Source organism: Dendropsophus ebraccatus, chromosome 3, assembly GCF_027789765.1.
Source record: "Dendropsophus ebraccatus isolate aDenEbr1 chromosome 3, aDenEbr1.pat, whole genome shotgun sequence".
In the NCBI taxonomy this organism is placed as follows: domain Eukaryota; kingdom Metazoa; phylum Chordata; class Amphibia; order Anura; family Hylidae; genus Dendropsophus; species Dendropsophus ebraccatus.
Genome location: NC_091456.1, coordinates 108,553,294 through 108,568,119, shown reverse-complemented (window position 1 = coordinate 108,568,119; position 14,826 = coordinate 108,553,294). Strand labels below are relative to the sequence as shown.

The 14,826-nt window shown below is 42.1% G+C and overlaps 1 protein-coding gene across 4 annotated transcripts in view; it reads left to right on the top strand.

Moving 5' to 3' along the window:
• Positions 1-14,826, top strand: part of CRTC1 (CREB regulated transcription coactivator 1) — a 131,029-nt gene that overhangs the window by 98,730 nt on the left and 17,473 nt on the right. For 3 of the 4 annotated variants that reach the window (XM_069962476.1, XM_069962474.1, XM_069962477.1), the window contains one exon: positions 6,499-6,600. The exons of the other annotated variant lie outside the window; for it this stretch is intronic. In XM_069962476.1, the coding sequence (XP_069818577.1) occupies positions 6,499-6,600 (102 nt within the window). The remainder of the gene's footprint in view (positions 1-6,498; positions 6,601-14,826) is intronic. 4 annotated transcript variants of the gene reach the window in all.

Here is a 14,826-nt window from a genome sequence, read left to right as displayed (position 1 = left end):
ACGGGCACAAATGTGGAACAATGTGACGTGAAAGGGAATTTTTCCATATTTTTACTTTCATGGCACAAATGTGCCTGTCATTAAGGGGTCAATATCCTCACTACACCCCTTGTTAGATTCCTTGAGGGGTGTAGTTTCCAGAATGGGGTCACCTGTGGGGGGTTTCCAGTGTTTTGGCAGCACGAGGGCTCTGTAAATGCGACATGGCGTTCATCATCCATTCTAGCGAAATCCAACCTCCAAAATCCAAATGGTGCTCCTTCCCTTCGGAGGCTTGCCCTGCGCCCACATGGCGCTTTATGTCCACATGTGGGGTATTTACGGACTCAGGGGGAATTGCTCTACACAATTTGTTTTTTTTCCCTCTTTTAACCCCTTGTGAAAATGATAAATTCAAGGCTAAACCAACATTATAGTGTAAAAAATGTAATATTTCATTTTCACGCCACATTGTTCCACATTTGTGCCCGTCACCAGTGGGGTCCATATGCTCACTACACCCCTTGTTACATTCCCTGAGGGGTGTAGTTTCCATAATGCTGTCACTTGTGGGGGGTTTCAACTGTCTTGGCAACACAGGGGCCTTTTGAATGCAACATGGCCCCTCGAAATCCATTCCATCCAAATCCAGCCTTCAAAAACCAAATGGCGCTCCTTCCCTTCGGAGGCTTACCCTGCACCCGCATGGCGCTTTATGTCCACATGTGGGGTATTTCCGTACTCAGGGGAAATTGCGCTACACATTTAGTGTTTTTTTTTTTTTATCTTTTAGCCCCTTGTGAAAATGAAAAAATCATGACAAGATTAATGATTTAGAGTAAAAATTTTACAAAAATTACACTAAATGTTGGTCTAGCCTTTATTTTTTTCCATTTCCACAAGGGGTTAAAAAAGAAAATGAACACAAAACGTGTAGGGTAGTTTCCCCTGAGTACGAAAATACCCCACATGTGGGCATATTGTGCCATATGGGCACAGGGCAAGCCACCAAAGGGACAGAGCGCCATTTAGAGGCTGGAATGGAGGATGGAGGCCATGTCGCAATTACAAAGCTCCTGTGCTGCCAGGACAGTAGAAACCCCCGACAAGTGACCCCATTCTGGAAACTACACCCCATAAGGAATCTAACAAGGGGTGCAGTGAGCATATGGACCCCACTGGTGACGGGCACTTACGTAGAACATGTGCCGAGAAAATAAAAAATACCATTTTTTTCATTTTCACGTCCCAAATGTGGCTGTCACCAGGGGGCCATATCCCCGCTGCCCCCCTTGTTAGATTCCTTATGGGGTGTAGTTTCCAGAATGGGGTCACTTGTGGGGGGTTTCTACTGTACTGGCAGCACAGAGGCTTTGTAATTGCATCATGGCATCCTCTAATGGGAATGGCGGCCATACCTATTTAGCTGGGGAAAAGGGACAATTCTAATTTATTTGGGGGTATTAGGCCAATTATTGGTTTATAAGGTTGAAAATGACAGGTGTCCATCAAACTCAATCTGTGTTGATCCAGAGGAAGGCAAAAAATCCTCGTGAGGCAGACGACAGTAGCCTCATCACAGGGAAAAAATTCCTTCCAGACTTCATAATGGCGATCAGAATAATCCCTGGATCAACGTGACCCCTGAAATAGGAATAAGGGACAGAATTTAGATAATGTAGAACCCCAATGACGTGTGGTACGCCTTGAAGCGATCCTGTATGCAGAGGCCGGGGTGATCAGGACAGGTGTCACACTGGAAAATGGTGTCCTTCCTGATCACCCACTTACGCCACACTCTGCACTTCTTCTGGGGTCTCCCGTTCTCCAGTGTGGGGGACGTCACCTGGAAAATTTTGTCCTGGTGCGATACGGGGTCCTTCATAACCAGAAGCGCTGGGTCCGCTCTATGGCTGCTAAATATTAGGGCGCTATTACTACTCTGATATGTTCGGATCGTGCCGCAAGCTACAGTAGCTCGGGCAGCAAGGGACCGGAAGAGGGGGTGCTGGTATAAAAGTTATCTCCGTACAGGTGGTAACCTTTATCCAGCAGTGGGAAGATCAGTTCCCGCACGATCTTCCCACTAACTCCGAGGATGGGAGGGGGGGGGGGGGGGGTATGCAGGATTCGGGTGTCCCTTCCTTCATACACTCTTAAGGGTACGTGCACACTGCGGAATCGCGACAGATAACTCTTCGTGCATTCCACAGCTGGCACCCACCGGCGGAGTGATGCAGGCGCGTGTCTCCGTCCATGTCATAGACTCCATAGACTCCGTCCTTCGCCATTCCGCAGTGTGCATGTACCCTAAATCTGTAAGTGTACCCTGAGGTACTCTCACAGAGTTTGTAGAATTTCATACCGTCATCTCTTATTGGAACGGTACTGGCGGAAAAGACGTGTCTGGGGGGCAGCATACGCTACGCTACCCCCAGACACGTCACTGGATGATGAGGATGAATGGAGGAAAGAAGGATCCCCCCATTCAGTGTCGGAGGCAATAATAACGTATCCCTCTGACGCCGAAAACACCCTGGGGGCCATCTTTATATGGGGATTGGTATATGGGGTATGTAGTGGCGTAGTGTCAAACTTTATTCAATGTAGTGTGGTGTAATGTAGTGTTTTTTACGTGTTTTTTTTTTTACAGTAAGTATAAAAAAAAAACCTACGCCAACAAAGGAGTTGCTGATAAATGCCGCACTTATGTGCGGCACTTATCAGCAGACCGTGGCAGTAGAATATAGAAAAAAAACACCCTACGCCAAAAAGGAGGAGTTGCTGATCAACACTCAGCGGCGATAGGGTGCGGAAAATAGAAAAAAATTTTGTTTAAAAAAAAAAAAAAACTTTTTCTACATTCTGAACATCCCTGTAGCTGCTGATAAGTGTATTACACATATCAGCCGCTAGAGGGCAGCAGAGCGCAAAAAGCCGGAAAAAGACGAGGCTGGAGCCGAAAAAATCTGATGGGGACAGCCGGAAATAGCCGAAGACCAGACGGAAAGACGGAGGACACCGCGAACCCGGAAGACGCCGATCAGGCCCCCGGGACAGGTGAGTAATGTACAAATACCTGCTCTAAACCCCTCAGCTACCTAGCTGAGGGGTCCCGAGCAGGTATTTACTATTTTTGTGGACTCTGATCGCCGTACCTGCCGGCCGTTCACGGCGATCGGGCCGGTGGCACCGTGACCACCATTACTTTTTACAGTAATGGCGGTCGGTGCCGTCCTCGGACAGCAGCGACCGCCATTTTTACCGGGTCATCGGGTTCCGATCGCAGGCCATCTTCCCCGATCGCTGTGTGCGAACACACAGCGATCGGGGAAACATCGGGCGTAAATTTACGCCTTGATGCGTTAAGTACCAGGGCGCGAGGGCGTAAATTTACACCGGATGTCGTTAAGGGGTTAATAACCCTTGTGAACTCAAAACAACATCAATGACTGATCATATGGATGGGATAGGCCTGTATGTGAGTTCATGTGGGGCGAGTGGACAAAGTAGTCCTTTAGAAAAGCAGTAAATCGAGTCAGAGGCTCACATCTAAAGAATGGGGATATGTATTTTATTTAAAATAATTTACGAGTACATAAAAAGTGTGAATTCTGTCACTTTGTCTAGACATTGGCTTCTGGCACTTGAAAGGGTTGAAAGGGTTTCTGGGACTTAATAGACTAGCATTATATTAACTTTGTGGGTGTTGTATGTTCTATATACACTTTTATTATATATTTCCAGCTGCTCTTGTGTTCTCAGGCTTAGTAATAATCATTATTCAAAACCAGAGAAGCTAGAAATAAAGTTTATATGGAACATACAGCACCCACAGGAATGCATGCGGCTGAAATCACGCCCCCACACGATTACAAATAGCTTTGATGTGTTACCGATCAATCACAGCAACACCAGGTTGCTGCTGGTCAATGTATGGGGCTGTGCTTTTAGCTGTATGCATTTATAGGTTAAGGCCCCGTTCCCACTGAGCAAAGCTAGCGGAATTCCGCGACGGAATTGTCCGCCGCGGAATGCCGTTAGCCTCCCGCTCATAATGGGACTCTATGGGAGGCGCGCGCTCCTGCCCTGTCCGCGCTGAAGAATGAACATGTTCATTCTTCAGCGCGTATAGAGCAGCAGCGCGCGCCTCCCATAGAGTCCCATTATGAGCGGGAGGCTAACGGCATTCCGCGGCGGACAATTCCGTCGCGGAATTCCGCTAGCTTTGCTCAGTGGGAACGGGGCCTAAGATTGCGACTTGTTTCTAATTGCTGTCCATAAAACATCTTATTTATGGGTCAACAGAATGGGCTACCTAGCACCCAAAAAAATGCTGTGTAATATTAAATATGTGTATAATTGTTGTAGCATACCTCCAGTGAGCCCCTAGTGTGTTCAGTCAAGTTTTGTAATGCTCTTTGCTTTCATTAGCTTATCCACTTGCAGGTTGCATACTCGATAAATTTCCTGAAGTCGGGCCCTCGCACCCAATAGGCCAATAAATCTCTGGCTAGACATCAGGACGTGACAGACAGCGATTCAATACATGTGGGGTTAAAACGCAGCCTGTGTTGTTGACCAATCAGAGACACAGGCTGCATGCTGTGCATTCAGGAAAACAGCCTGTGATGCTAATTGGTCCAAGTCCCGGGCTGCATGTTAACCCTGCCTGCAGTGAATTGCTAGATGTCCTGTCCCGATGGCTAGCCAACAATTTATTTGCAAATCAGGTTTGGGGGTGGGGGAGGGTTATAACCCTATAGGGCAAGCATAACTTGAAACTAGGAGGCAGTTGCAGTTAGACAAGCCTCCTAATTTCCTTCTGTTTGGCTAGTAAAAAGTCTATATTAAAGGGCAAGTCTGGGCAAAATCATTTTAAGATATGTTATTGCCCAACAAAGTTATGAAAATTACTAATAGACACTTATTATGGGAAATGCACCTATATTGAATTTTCTCTGCACTTACTACAGCATGGCATTTTCAGGTCTCTAAAATTGGTGATGTCACATAAACTGCCAACACCTGCTGCAGCGGTGGGACAGACTGAAGCAGCAGGAGTCTGCATTTTATGTAACTTTACAGAGACCTGAACATGCCATGCTGCAGTAAGTGCAGGGAAAATGCAATATAGGTGCGTTTCCCATAACAAGTGTGTATTAGTAATTTTCATAAGTTTTGTTGGGCAATAACATATCTTAAAATTATTTTGCCTGGACTTCCCCTTTAAATTAAATTTGAAAGTGAACAATTTCAAACAAAGCAATCAATCGTTGGTTGAAATTTATCAATAAACTTCCATTTTCACTGATCAAAAAATAGTATTGACCAGAGGCCAAACTGTTCGGATTCGAAAAATGTTCTCCAAGCCTGAATACTTGGCATTTGATTCCCGCAGCTGCAGAAGTTGGATGCACCCCTAGGGAGTCCTGGAAAACATGAATACAGCCTATGTTACCGATCCCGAACAGCTCTACCTCTCCACTCAACACTGCCAGTGTCCTTCTTTCCAAAAATAAGTTGTGTTGAAAATTTCTGGTATGAAAGTTGTCTTGGCAGGACACTTTTTACATATATGCCCAGGATGGGGGTGAATAAAAAAAAAAATCAAACTCAGGCACTTACTTTTTTTGGTTGCTTAAAGTAGTATACCACTTCCATCCCCGCTGTATAAACACTTTAGGCTGAGCAGGCCTGACCCTGAAAGTGGCTCGACTGCTGGGAATGGAGTGGCATAATACTGGAGGTGGCATGGGAGCCATAAAAGTAAGTGGTCCTTTTTTTTAAATATTTCAACCTAACCTTCAGCATATAAAATATGTAACAAGTCTCCTGACAGAACAAGCCCTTTAACGGCAAATATGGAGTAAAATGTATATAGCCATATTTGTGAAAGGATCATTCATCAAGTTATTTGTTCATCTATGAACCTACTCTTATTTGAAGTGTATGGCCACCTTTACTCACTCTTGCAAAGCATAGAGGGAAGTATAATGTGAACTAGCAGGCTTGAAGAGACATAGAAGATTGTCAGCAGAAAAAGACCACTGGGTCCATCTAGTCTGCCCTTTAAGTTTTTCCAATCTCATCTTAGGATAGATATATGTTTATCCCTGGCATGTTTAAATTCTGTTGTTGATTTACCAAGCACATCTGCTGGAAGCTGTGATCAAAGGCCTGGCTGCAGCTTCACTGTATCTGTAACATGGTAGACCACAGATTGAAAGGAAACATTATAGAAAAGTATTGTATATAAAAAAAAAAAAAAAAAAACATTTTTATTTAATTTTGCGCTGGAAGTATGCTCAAACTTGTGAAAAAATTAAGTCCATAGTAGTATACTTGCTTTCACTTTGGGAGGAACCAATGTATGTGTTAAAGCAGTGCTGCTGTTTTTATTTAGCCACTCTTTTATTTGTGCATAACTGGTATCACAGCAAAGTACTTTCCAAAGAGGACATCTTCAAATACAAACTGTAACCTGCCAGTGGTATTTAATTCTGTGTTGTTCTGTAGGCTTCTCTCCAGCAGTACCGCAGTAATGCTGGGTCCCCAGCCAACCAGTCTCCCACTTCTCCTGTCTCCAATCAAGGTTTCTCTCCAGGCAGCTCCCCTCAAGTAAGGGAATCTGTGCCTTGACTATATTGTAGGCTTTCAGTCTTACCATTGCTGCCCCATGGTCTCTCACTGTACCTGTTTTGTTTTCCATGATACTCTAATGTCCCATCGTGTTGCATAGTATCATAATTAGATGTGTGTATTGTTGAGGTGTCAGAGGTCGCTGTGATGTATGGTCTTCAATCAGTCCTTTGGGAGAGCTGTGTTTTTAAAAATTTTCATAATGTAAAAAAAATATATTTCTCAATTTAATCTGTTTTTTAAAGAGTGTGTAAATACGTGTGTTTTTACAGTTATATGGCTGCACAAAAGATCCAATCGGTCATTGAATAAGCATTTGCTCATTTATCAGCTGATTGCTGGTTCTTTTAAATTAACCAGTTATCAGATAAATGAAGGTTCGTAGGAACACTTACTACCTACTGATAATTGGCCGGGGTAAAAGGAGCCTAGTTTTTTTTCTCATTAACGTTATGCAATGAAAAGCTTAACAAATCCTAACAGAATACAGGAGATGTCTTCAACTAGGTTTCATTGCTCTTTGGCTTGAGAGGTAAAAATAACATATAATCAGGTTTCCTTTATTCATATTTTTTAATAATCATTATGGTATCGTTATTAATAACTATGAGGGCCCTCATTAAGGATGTGTTGACACATTCAGGCTTTTAATTGCAATTATCGAATACAAAGCCAGGAGTGGATATGGAAATAAAAATGAAAAATAAGCGGCTTAAGTCGCTCTTGCATAGATGTTTTCCATTCATGATCTGTTTCTGGCCTTGTATTCAGTAATTGCTGTTAAAGATCTGAATGTGTGAAATTAACAGCACCATTATTAGTTATTTATTAATGCCCATCATGAAGCTCAAAGTGTGTGGGTCTTAGTGACAAAAACTGGGAAGTGTGTGCTAGAAATTGGTTAGTGCAATCAGTTTGTTAAAATGCCAAACTTTGCTTTTCCCCAAAAATGAATACAATGTTTTGTAACAACTGTTAGATAAGTCTTAAATCCTATTTATAACATTTTAAATGGAGGTGTCAAGTGGGATGGAGAAGTCCCCAACTGCTACTATACCAAGGTTTACCAGCTCCTTCTGATCTCCACTTCCTGGTCCTGCCTGAAAACACACAAATGCCCGGGCAGCTGATCACAGTCTACCGGTGTTATCTGCCTTAGTGACTGGCTGAGCAGGCATATCCTTTGTCAAGACATGATCAACGTAGTGTGAACGCAGCCTTAATTGTCTAAATTATAGTAAATGTGCTAAGCTACTAAGAGGCAATGTCTCCTTTTCTCTAAACACCACTCACTTGTTAAAAAGTGGCAAGCATGACATTATCCCGCTGAAAATTTTAAACATTTGGGACTTTTGTGTCTGAGAAAACTAATGTGCAAGCCATAATAAATTTCTCCCAAAGCCATCTCAGTCTTGATGGTTATGTTATGTACTTGTACTAAATGATTTATGTGAAAATGAACAGATAACATTTTTCGAAAGTATTGTGATATAGTATTGTCAACAGCGTGCCTATTACTTAGCTGCTTTACACAAACTACAGAGATGTTCCAGAACAATTGGTGTAATTTCAGAATATAGCAGCAGTATAGAACGAAGGGGCTGACGTGTGCGGTGGTACGTGCTCTGCCCCTTCATCTCCACTACAGGGAGCTAAATTCTGTAGACTGATAATACAAGCAGTCTATAGAATTCACTGACCTGTTGCGGAGATGAAAGGGCAGAGTGAGTGCTTTGTTCTAGCTATCGGTGGGGTTCTCTGCAGCCAGACTCAACCGATATACACTTCTGCCATGTCGCTATGACATGTTAGAAGTTTTTTTTAAATAATAATTAGACTTTAAAGGGGATTTTCTCATCACAGATACCTCATTCCACTTAGAGGATGATTTTTCAGGGGAAATTACTGGAAGCACAACGTTTCTAATACATAAAAACCCCATATCTTTGTGCATGCATTGGTTATTGCAATGGGATGACCATTAAAATGCTTAGTCACAGGTGTTTGCGTGTAATACATTACTTTCCTAAAATATCCTAATGTGCGTATCTAGGCCTTAAGTGCCGATGTGGGCAGGACTGGACCAAGCGCCAAGAAATCTATAATAAATTAAGGTATGAAAAATGCAGAATTTAGGCTTTACTGCTGAAAGGGGGTGATAGTGTCACTTTAAAGGGGTTATCCAGCGTTAGAAAAACACGGCCACTTTCTTCCAGAGACCTCACTACTCTTGTATCCAGTTCAGGTGTGGTTTGCAATTAGGCTCCATTCACTTAAATGGAACTGCAAAATCAGCACCCCATGGCAATGTTTTTGATGCACTGGATAACTCCTTTAATCCCTGGATAGTTCAGTGGATTTGTTGTTGGCTGAAAGATCCATATCAGAGGGTCATTGTTAATGGTGTGTATTCCGAGTAGAGACTGGTTACAAAAGGTCTGTCAAAAGGGTCTGTTCCGAGTCTTGTTCTTTTTAATGTTTATTAGTAACTTAGGAGAAAGTTTGGTACGTAAAGTTTGTCTGTTTGCTGATGATGTAAAAGTGTGCAATAGGGTTGTGTGACAATCTGGGGGTTACTTACTGGGTCTGAGATGGTTGGCATACCATAAACCAGTCTAGTCAGTGATATATGTTTGCAATGGACCGCAGTCAGCTTTATTTGTCCAACAAAGGAAAAGCAAGACACAGGCAACACTTTGCACATAAAATAAATCCTAAGCCATCTAGCCACTAATGCCACAGCTTCCCTAGCTGTCCTTTGAGCCTACTGCTTAAAGGGGTTGTCCAGCGAAAATCTTTTTCTTTCAAATCATTTGGTTTCAGAAAGTTAAATAGATTTGTAATTTATTTCTATTTATAAATCTCAAATACTTATCAGCTGCTGTATGTCCTGCAGGAATTATTGTCTGACACAGTGCTCTCTGCTGCCACCTCTGTCTGAGAAAGGAACTGTCAAGAGCAGTAGCAAATCCCTATAGAAAATCTCTCCTGCTCTGGACAGTTCCTGTCTCAGCCAGTGATGTCAGCAAAGAGCACTGTGTCACACTGATAAGAAAAAAACATATCCTGCAGGATGTACAGCAGCTGATAAGTATGGCAAGCCTTGAGATTTTTAAATAGAAATAAATTACAAGTCTATTTAACTTTCTGAAACAAGTTGATTTGAAAGAAAAAGATTTTCGCTGGATAACCGCTTTAATTTCACCAGTTGCTCACTGGTTTCACAAAGTCCTCTTGGCTGCAGCTCCCTCACAAGCACACCTGGCTATCTTCCTGCATCATTTCTGTCTGCAACCACGTTCACACTGGTCACTTTTGGCCTTTCTTTCATTTTTGTTTTACTTCTGGTGTAATATGTAGACTTAGCTGTCATGAAAGACCATATTAAAAAAGCAGCACTTCCTATCTTGCTTACTATAAGTACGCTGTTAAGGTGTGAGAATACACAACACATTTTCACTGTGGGGGAGATTTATCAAAGGGTGTAAAATTTAGACTGGTGCAAACTGGCCACAGCAACCAATCACAGCTCAGCTTCCAGCTCTGGTGAAGGGAAAGAGGAGCTGTGATTGGTTGCTGTGGCCAGTTTGCACCAGTCTAAATTTTACACCTTTTGATAAATCCCCCCCCTATGTTTCTGGACGAAATGCATTCTCACTGCACCACTTTTGGCAAAACATGCCAGACACTGCATTCATACCGCTTACTGCCACAATAACTTCTCACATGCTGTTTAACTTTGTAGATAAGATTATGGGTTTGCAGTATGCCAGGAGAGTCACCTACACTCTACCCACTCTCCTTTTTATCATCTGTAGCTACAGCCACTAGCAACCACATTAGCCTCACTTGAGTCAGTAAAGTCCCTTAAACTTTTTGTATTGCTTTTAACCACAGCACATTCATCCCATGCAGTACTCTCGTCATTATATGCCATGACCTCTAGGGGCTTCTTTAGCAGTTAATTCACACTCTGCATTAACTGGAACTAACTCTGTAGCACACCCATAATTCACCAGGTTGTGTGACATAGTTATGGGTTAAATGCATGTTAGACAAATCTGACGTTACATAACTGGTATCACATAACTGCTGTGTGATATTTTTAACGGACATTGCATGCAATACATGTTTATCATTTAGTTCATCAGACTTTTCAAGTCTATGTTTAGACTGTGCAATAATCACATCCAATATCAGGATAGTCTAGGCACATACAGGATTCTTTGCTTGGTAGCATCTCTGGACACTATTTGGACTCAGTTTACATGTGTATATGGTTCTCCTGGCTCTTCAGCTTTAGGCAGTTGTATAGCATACTCTGCAGGGGGTTCACTCTCCCATAACTACCAGAAATAGGGAAGGTCAGTGCCAAGTATGAACTCTACCCCAAGCTCAGCCCATACCACAAGCACATGTTTTACAGTACCATAACCTGTTTTAACGTCATTTAGAATAGTCTACCCATATGGCTCTGGTCTACTCTTCACAAACAGTATAATATCCGAGTGGACCCTGGACACTTCCTGGAATCCTCTATCTGAGTATCATATTGGCAGTTCTGTGTTAGCAAAGACTTTTAGGGTGCCTTTGCATTTACCTTATTCTCTCAGTGAAATCCCCTGTGATACTGTCTTCAGTTAAAGTCTATGGCACTCCATTCCTGCAGCAGATTTAAATTCCGCTGTGAGAATATTGTGCTTTAGAATTGTAAAAATTACCTACTTTGCTCCCAGCTGCAAGCTTTCACATTCTTCTCTGCGTTCCCTGCTCAGTGAGGGCCTGCTCAGCCAATTATTGGCTTTGACGGGACATCGCAGTGATTAGCTGAGCGGGCTGTCAATGTACAGGGACCCGGAGAAGCATGCGGGAGCATGCCGGTGAAACGTGGACACAAAAGCATGGTGTCAGGAGCTAAGTAGTTAATGTTTATGGCACAATACATTCTCGCAGTAGAATGAAAATCTGCTGTGAGAATAGAGTACCATAGACTATAATAATTGGATTTGCTGCGAACATCGCAGTTTAAAATCCACTGCGCACTCTTTACTTGTTACTGACCCTTAAAGAGAAGAATTTAAGGGTAGCATTTCTGACAGCCTTACGAGGCACTCCAGGCATGGGCCTTATATATATCTGCTCGGGGATGGGTTGTTTAAAAATAATACACTCACCTGACACTAACCTACTGTATCCTACCCTTTAGGGTCTTATTAGACAAAGCAATTTTTAACAACTAATGATTAATGATAAACGATCACAAACATGATTGTTTATTGTTAACCTGAAATAGGGTCCATTTAAACAGAGAGATTATCTGACAGATTATCTGCCAAAGATTTGAAGCCAAAGCCAGGAATGGATTTGAAAAGAGGAGAAATTTCATGCTTACCTTTATGACCTGTTCCCTATTTATAGTCTGTTTCTGGCTTTGACTTCAAATCTTTGGCAGATAATCTTTCTGTGTAAATGGACCCTTAGTTCCCCATATTACACAGAGCGATAGTTGTTAGTTACGATCGTTACCATGATCGTTTACTCCATCTGATCCCAGTAAAGAAACGATTTAGAATTACACTAAATGATTAGTGAACGAATGCGGAATTACAGCAAACAATGATTTTAGGGTGAGATCCAAATGAACGATCAACGACACATGATCAATTTTCAATCGTTGCCTGGAATTACACCGAACGATTAACGTTTAAATCCAAACCATATAACGATTTTCCACACAATAATCGTCCCATGTCATAGGGCCCTTAGTCCCGCTGCTTCTGAAACTTATCGTGACATTGCCGGACAGTCTGCAGTGTCCCATCTCTGTTGCTGATTGACTGGGTTGGCCTGCACCTTCACAACAGTAGGTCCTGGAAGCAGCTGAACATCAGGACGGAGTAGTAAGATACCGTGAAAGAAGGGTCCTTTATTATTTTTGAACAACCCATCCCCAAGCATATATAAAAAAAGGCTTTTGCCCGGAGTACCCCTTTAAAATGAGTTACCAGTGCAGCCAGGCAGTATGGAAAACTAATCATATGCTGGGCTGTATAGCTAAAGGTAAAACCAGTAGCAAGAGGGAGTGTGATAGCGCTGTCTAAAGCTCTAGTGAGACCACATCTGGAATACTGTGTCCAGTTCTGGAGGCCTGATCTAGAAAAAGAAATTGACAAAATAGAATGTGGGTCTTTGATGGACATTTATGTTTCATTCTCTTACCTCCTATGCTATCGAAAATCTACTCATGCCAATCCAGGACAAATTTGTCAGGTCGTAACAAAACCAGACATTGTCCATTGTCAACCCTGCTGTTGTTTCTTTGTATAGAGCCTCTAGCTGCAGCTGTCCAGGATTAGAAAAAGGTACAAGTATTGTTGTGGCTGCGAACACTATATAGTAAAAAATGACATATATAATATTTCTTAAGTGTATTTTATTAGGGTATATTTCTACATACAGTAGTTTGTCTGCTGTGGATTTGTTGTTGCAGGTTTGCTGTGTCAACATAAATAAACAGCTGGGCACAGCATCAAACCCAAGGTGTGATGTGTAATTATTGGTACTTCACATTGACCTGCTGACACTAGGTGAAGGAAGGTAGGCAGGCAGAGGTCTGTGTTCTGGAAGCAGGCTCCGGCAGGAACAGGTCAGTACTAAGTGGATCTCAGAGAAGAGGACCAAGCAAAATTTCATTTTTTGCATTTCTTCCTACTCGTGTTTAAAAGGCCATAGCATTTGCTAAACACTTGCAACCTTTATTTTGCTATTTTTATTGGAGATCAGGAATGTGATAATTTAATAGCTTGGACGATTCTACACGCAGCAATACTAAATATGTTATTTTTTGGTCTATTTTTTTATTTAAAAAGTGGGAAAGGGCGATGATTTAAACTTTTAATATGGCATAGGATTTTTCATATAATAAAAAGTATATATATTTCTTAATTTGTAGTGCTTTTAGGGGACTTGTATGAGCACTATATATATATATATATATATATATATATATATATATATATATATATATATATATAATTTTTTTTTTTTTTTTTTTTTTTTTTTTTTTTTTTTACACATATACTAGAAGCCCCCCTGGGGGACTTCTAGTATATGCACACTGATCTCTCATTGAGATCTATGCTGTATAGTTATACAGCATAGATCAATGAGAGAGGCACTGGATTGCTTTTGGCTGCTTCAGCCGAAAGCAATCGAGTGCTGAGTCGGGATCAGCACTATTACGGTGCTGACCCCGGCCGGTAAAGGATGTGTGGATCGCTCCTCCGGGACAACGTCCCAGGGGGGCGATCCACCCCACTAAACACCAGGGAATCGGCTGCATAAAGGATTCAGATGCAGCTGTCAACTTTGACAGCTGCATCTGAATTCTTAATTAGTGGGCACCGCGGTCCCGGGCTACATGCCGCACCCAGGACCGTGGTGGTTCAGAGCGGGGTCGCCGCGCGGCCCCGCTCTGAACTCTCCGAGGTGGCCTCAGGGCGTAAATATACGCCCGCGGTCGTTAAGGGGTTAATGCCGTATCTATTATACTGCATTGATCAATGTTATCTTCACTCAATTGCTACAGGCTGCTGAAGAAAGCGTGCTCAAAATTTACTCTTATCTACCAGGGACAACTTTGCATGGGATGAATAGTAGAGAGGACTCTCATTCTCATAATCAGGACCCCCATGATCATAAAGTGATGATGTATTCTAGTAATTTAAATTATTAATATAGAATGGAATACCCCTTTAATTTAGGTTAACTATAAAGTGTAGGCATCAAAAATATTGAACATTGTTTATTAATATTAAATATTTTTACTTTGTTGACTTCCTATGAATTTGTGTCAAACGTTCAAAAGTGCAGAATCTGTACATTTTTACTTTCTGTTTGCACACAATCTCCAGTTTAGATGAGCAAAGCATGCTTCGTTAGGATTCGTGCGAAGCCACATGCTCTGCTTTTGAATCACGATGTCTGGGTGCTCTGTGGAAAAGGTGGATTCAGGCAATCCTCCGGCTTTCCTCACCTTCTCCACCACCATGGAGCACCCAGATTTCTGAATTCAAAAGCAGAACGTGCGGCTTCATACTAATCTTAACAAAAGACAATTCGCTTATCTCTATTCACATTTTATAGGAAATTTTGATTCTTGCAAAGGACTGTTGAGATCACAAATAAAATGTAGAAACCCATGTA